The 2606-nt window shown below is 32.6% G+C and overlaps 1 protein-coding gene across 1 annotated transcript; it reads right to left on the bottom strand.

The window, feature by feature from the left end:
* Nucleotides 1–734: 734 nt before the first annotated feature.
* LOC102596750 (premnaspirodiene oxygenase-like) lies at nt 735–2332 on the bottom strand (the record flags this gene model as incomplete). Its single annotated transcript, XM_015304659.1, has 2 exons — nt 735–1435; nt 1520–2332. Coding segments are annotated over 2 exons (1434 nt in total), but the record flags the coding sequence as incomplete, so codon positions are not given.
* Between the last annotated feature and the right edge of the window lie 274 nt (nt 2333–2606).

Raw genomic sequence — 2606 nt, 5'->3', positions numbered from 1 at the left:
ATGTTTAAAAAATTAATAAAAAAATATTTATCAAATATTAGAAATTAATAAATAATAAAATTATTTATTTTTAAGATATCATTTTTTGTGGAAAATAGTATCAAACACACGGGAGACTCAATGATTAGTGGATTTGATATTGTTCTTCATGATGACTCTAAACCCATAGATTATAATAATTGTATGTATATATATAATATATATAATACAAACAAATCAACATTCGTCAAAATACTGATAAATTATGAAAAAATATCTCCATATATATCATTAGTGGAATAGCTGACAAATCCACTCATAAATAATTTGAAGTGTATCTCATGAAATTTTTAAAGACAACAACGTTTATTAGTTAGAAAATTTATCATTTAAGTAGTTAATTCAAATTATAGAATGTAATGAATTTACTTATTTGTCGAATTCTGGGCATGTGAAATGACGCCAAATAGTCTTATCACCTTTTACATTACACCTAATAATGCAATTAAAAAAATCTATTGTGCAGTTGTTGCTCACTACTGATAGCTACATATGGGATATTAAATAACAAATACACTATTCTTGAATATGACATGTACAATCATACAATAGATAATTAATTGTGTAGTTGTTGTAAACTAGTGAGTAGTATGATACTGTCTGTTTGGAGGTGAGGTATGCGGGTATTAAATACTACATAAGTAAATATCATGTTTGGTAGTTAATTAGTCCGATGGATTGAAGCAATCGTAAAACCAACAAATGCATAATCTTAATATTCAAATGGATACACATACATAATTAAACCAAAGCAAAAAAAAAATAAAATACAGAATTATTCTTCATCGTTTTTATGATCTACAACAATTAAATACAGGTCTTTTACCCTTGCCGCACTTAATCCATGTGTTTCCGTCATATCCAAATCATTTGGATTAGTTCCATTTGGCAGTTTCCAGTCAAAGTGGTAGAGTAACTGAGCCAAAGGAAGTCCAATATTAGCTAAACCAAATATCATTCCGGGACAAATTCTTCTTCCGGCACCAAATGGAATAAACTCAAAGTGATTTCCTATATAATCAACAGAAGAATTCTCAAATCTCTCTGGTATAAAATTATCAGGATCATGCCAACTTTCGGGATCTCTCCCTATTGCCCATCCATTGACTATTATTCTAGTGCTAATTGGTATGGTATATCCATCAATATCAGTTTGTTCCCTGCATTCCCTAGGTGCTAGAAGAGGAACTGGAGCATGAAGCCTTAATGTCTCCTTAATCACTAAATTTAAATATGTCAACTTTTCAATATCTTTTTCATCATAACTTTTCTTTCCCTTAAAAACTCGTCTCACTTCACTTTGGGCCTTCGCCATGATATGTGGGTTCTTCATTAGCTCTGTAAACGCCCAAACAAGAACTGTAAATGAAGTTTCAGTTCCAGCCAGAAAGATGTCCTGCATCAACAAACAAATCAAACTTAGGAAATTGATCAATTGAAGTTCCGTGTTCTCTTCAGGAAAGGGAGATCTAAAACTTACAAAAATCACAGCTTTAATATTGTCATTTGTGATTGGAAATTGAAGTTCCGCGTTCTCTTTTACCCTTAGGAAAACATCAACCAAATCTTCGTCTCCAAACTCACCATTTACCTTCTTTCCAGCTGCTTTATTTTCGATATGCTCATTCAGGATCTCCTCCAAAATTACATCAACTTTTTTATGCGCGTTCACCATTCTAGTTTTCTCACCTGTTATGTTGTGAAGTAACTTACATGAAGGGAACAAGTCAGCCAAAAAAAATCCTGCTCCTAATAGGAGTACTTCTTTCATAATTGTTATGAACTCGTCTCGATCTTTGCATATTTTTCCAAAGGCGGATCTACAAGTTATACAGTTGCTAAGCAGAAAAATCTTTTCAGTCATGTTGATCGTAGAACCACTCATGGAACGAAGTGATGAAATGAGACTCGAAAGTTCATCCTGTCGAATTGCACCAAATGACTTGACCATCTTCGTACTAAGAAGTTCTAAAATACAAATTTTACGCATTTGTCTCCAGTAGTCACCATATTGACTGAATGCAATATCTTTATTGTTGTAAAATATGATGTTTGTGGATGTAAGTTGTGGCCTATTAGCAAAGGCGAGATCATGAGTTTTTAGAACTTGTTTTGCCATAGTAGGTGATGATATGACCACGGTAGGAACTTCCCCAAGTTGCAAGTACATAATAGGTCCATATCTTTGCGATAAATTTCTAAGAACGCGATGTGGAAGTCCTCCTCCGATTAAGTGATGCAGACTTCCAATGAAGGGAAGTTTCCATGGACCTGGAGGCAACTTATTTTGTTTTTATTTCTCCATTGTCTAATTACAATTAAAAGAGAGGACAAGAAGAAGAAGCAATGAAGCTAAGGAGTAATTAATCTCCATTGAACAGGAATTATGGATTGTTAATGAAAAGGAAGTTTGGCTTAATCACGTAAACAATTGTATTACAAACATATTTTATGGCACGTCTTATATAAAGATGATAATTAGGAGAAACCTAAGGCCTCCTTTGTTTGAATTTTGTATTTATTAGTAGTTTTGAGAAAACAAACAGGCTGAATTATTTACACTATAT

This window comes from Solanum tuberosum, unplaced genomic scaffold (genome assembly GCF_000226075.1).
Source record: "Solanum tuberosum cultivar DM 1-3 516 R44 unplaced genomic scaffold, SolTub_3.0 scf00579, whole genome shotgun sequence".
In the NCBI taxonomy this organism is placed as follows: domain Eukaryota; kingdom Viridiplantae; phylum Streptophyta; class Magnoliopsida; order Solanales; family Solanaceae; genus Solanum; species Solanum tuberosum.
Note: the sequence above shows the minus strand (reverse complement) of the source record. Positions and strands in the feature narration are given on the sequence as shown.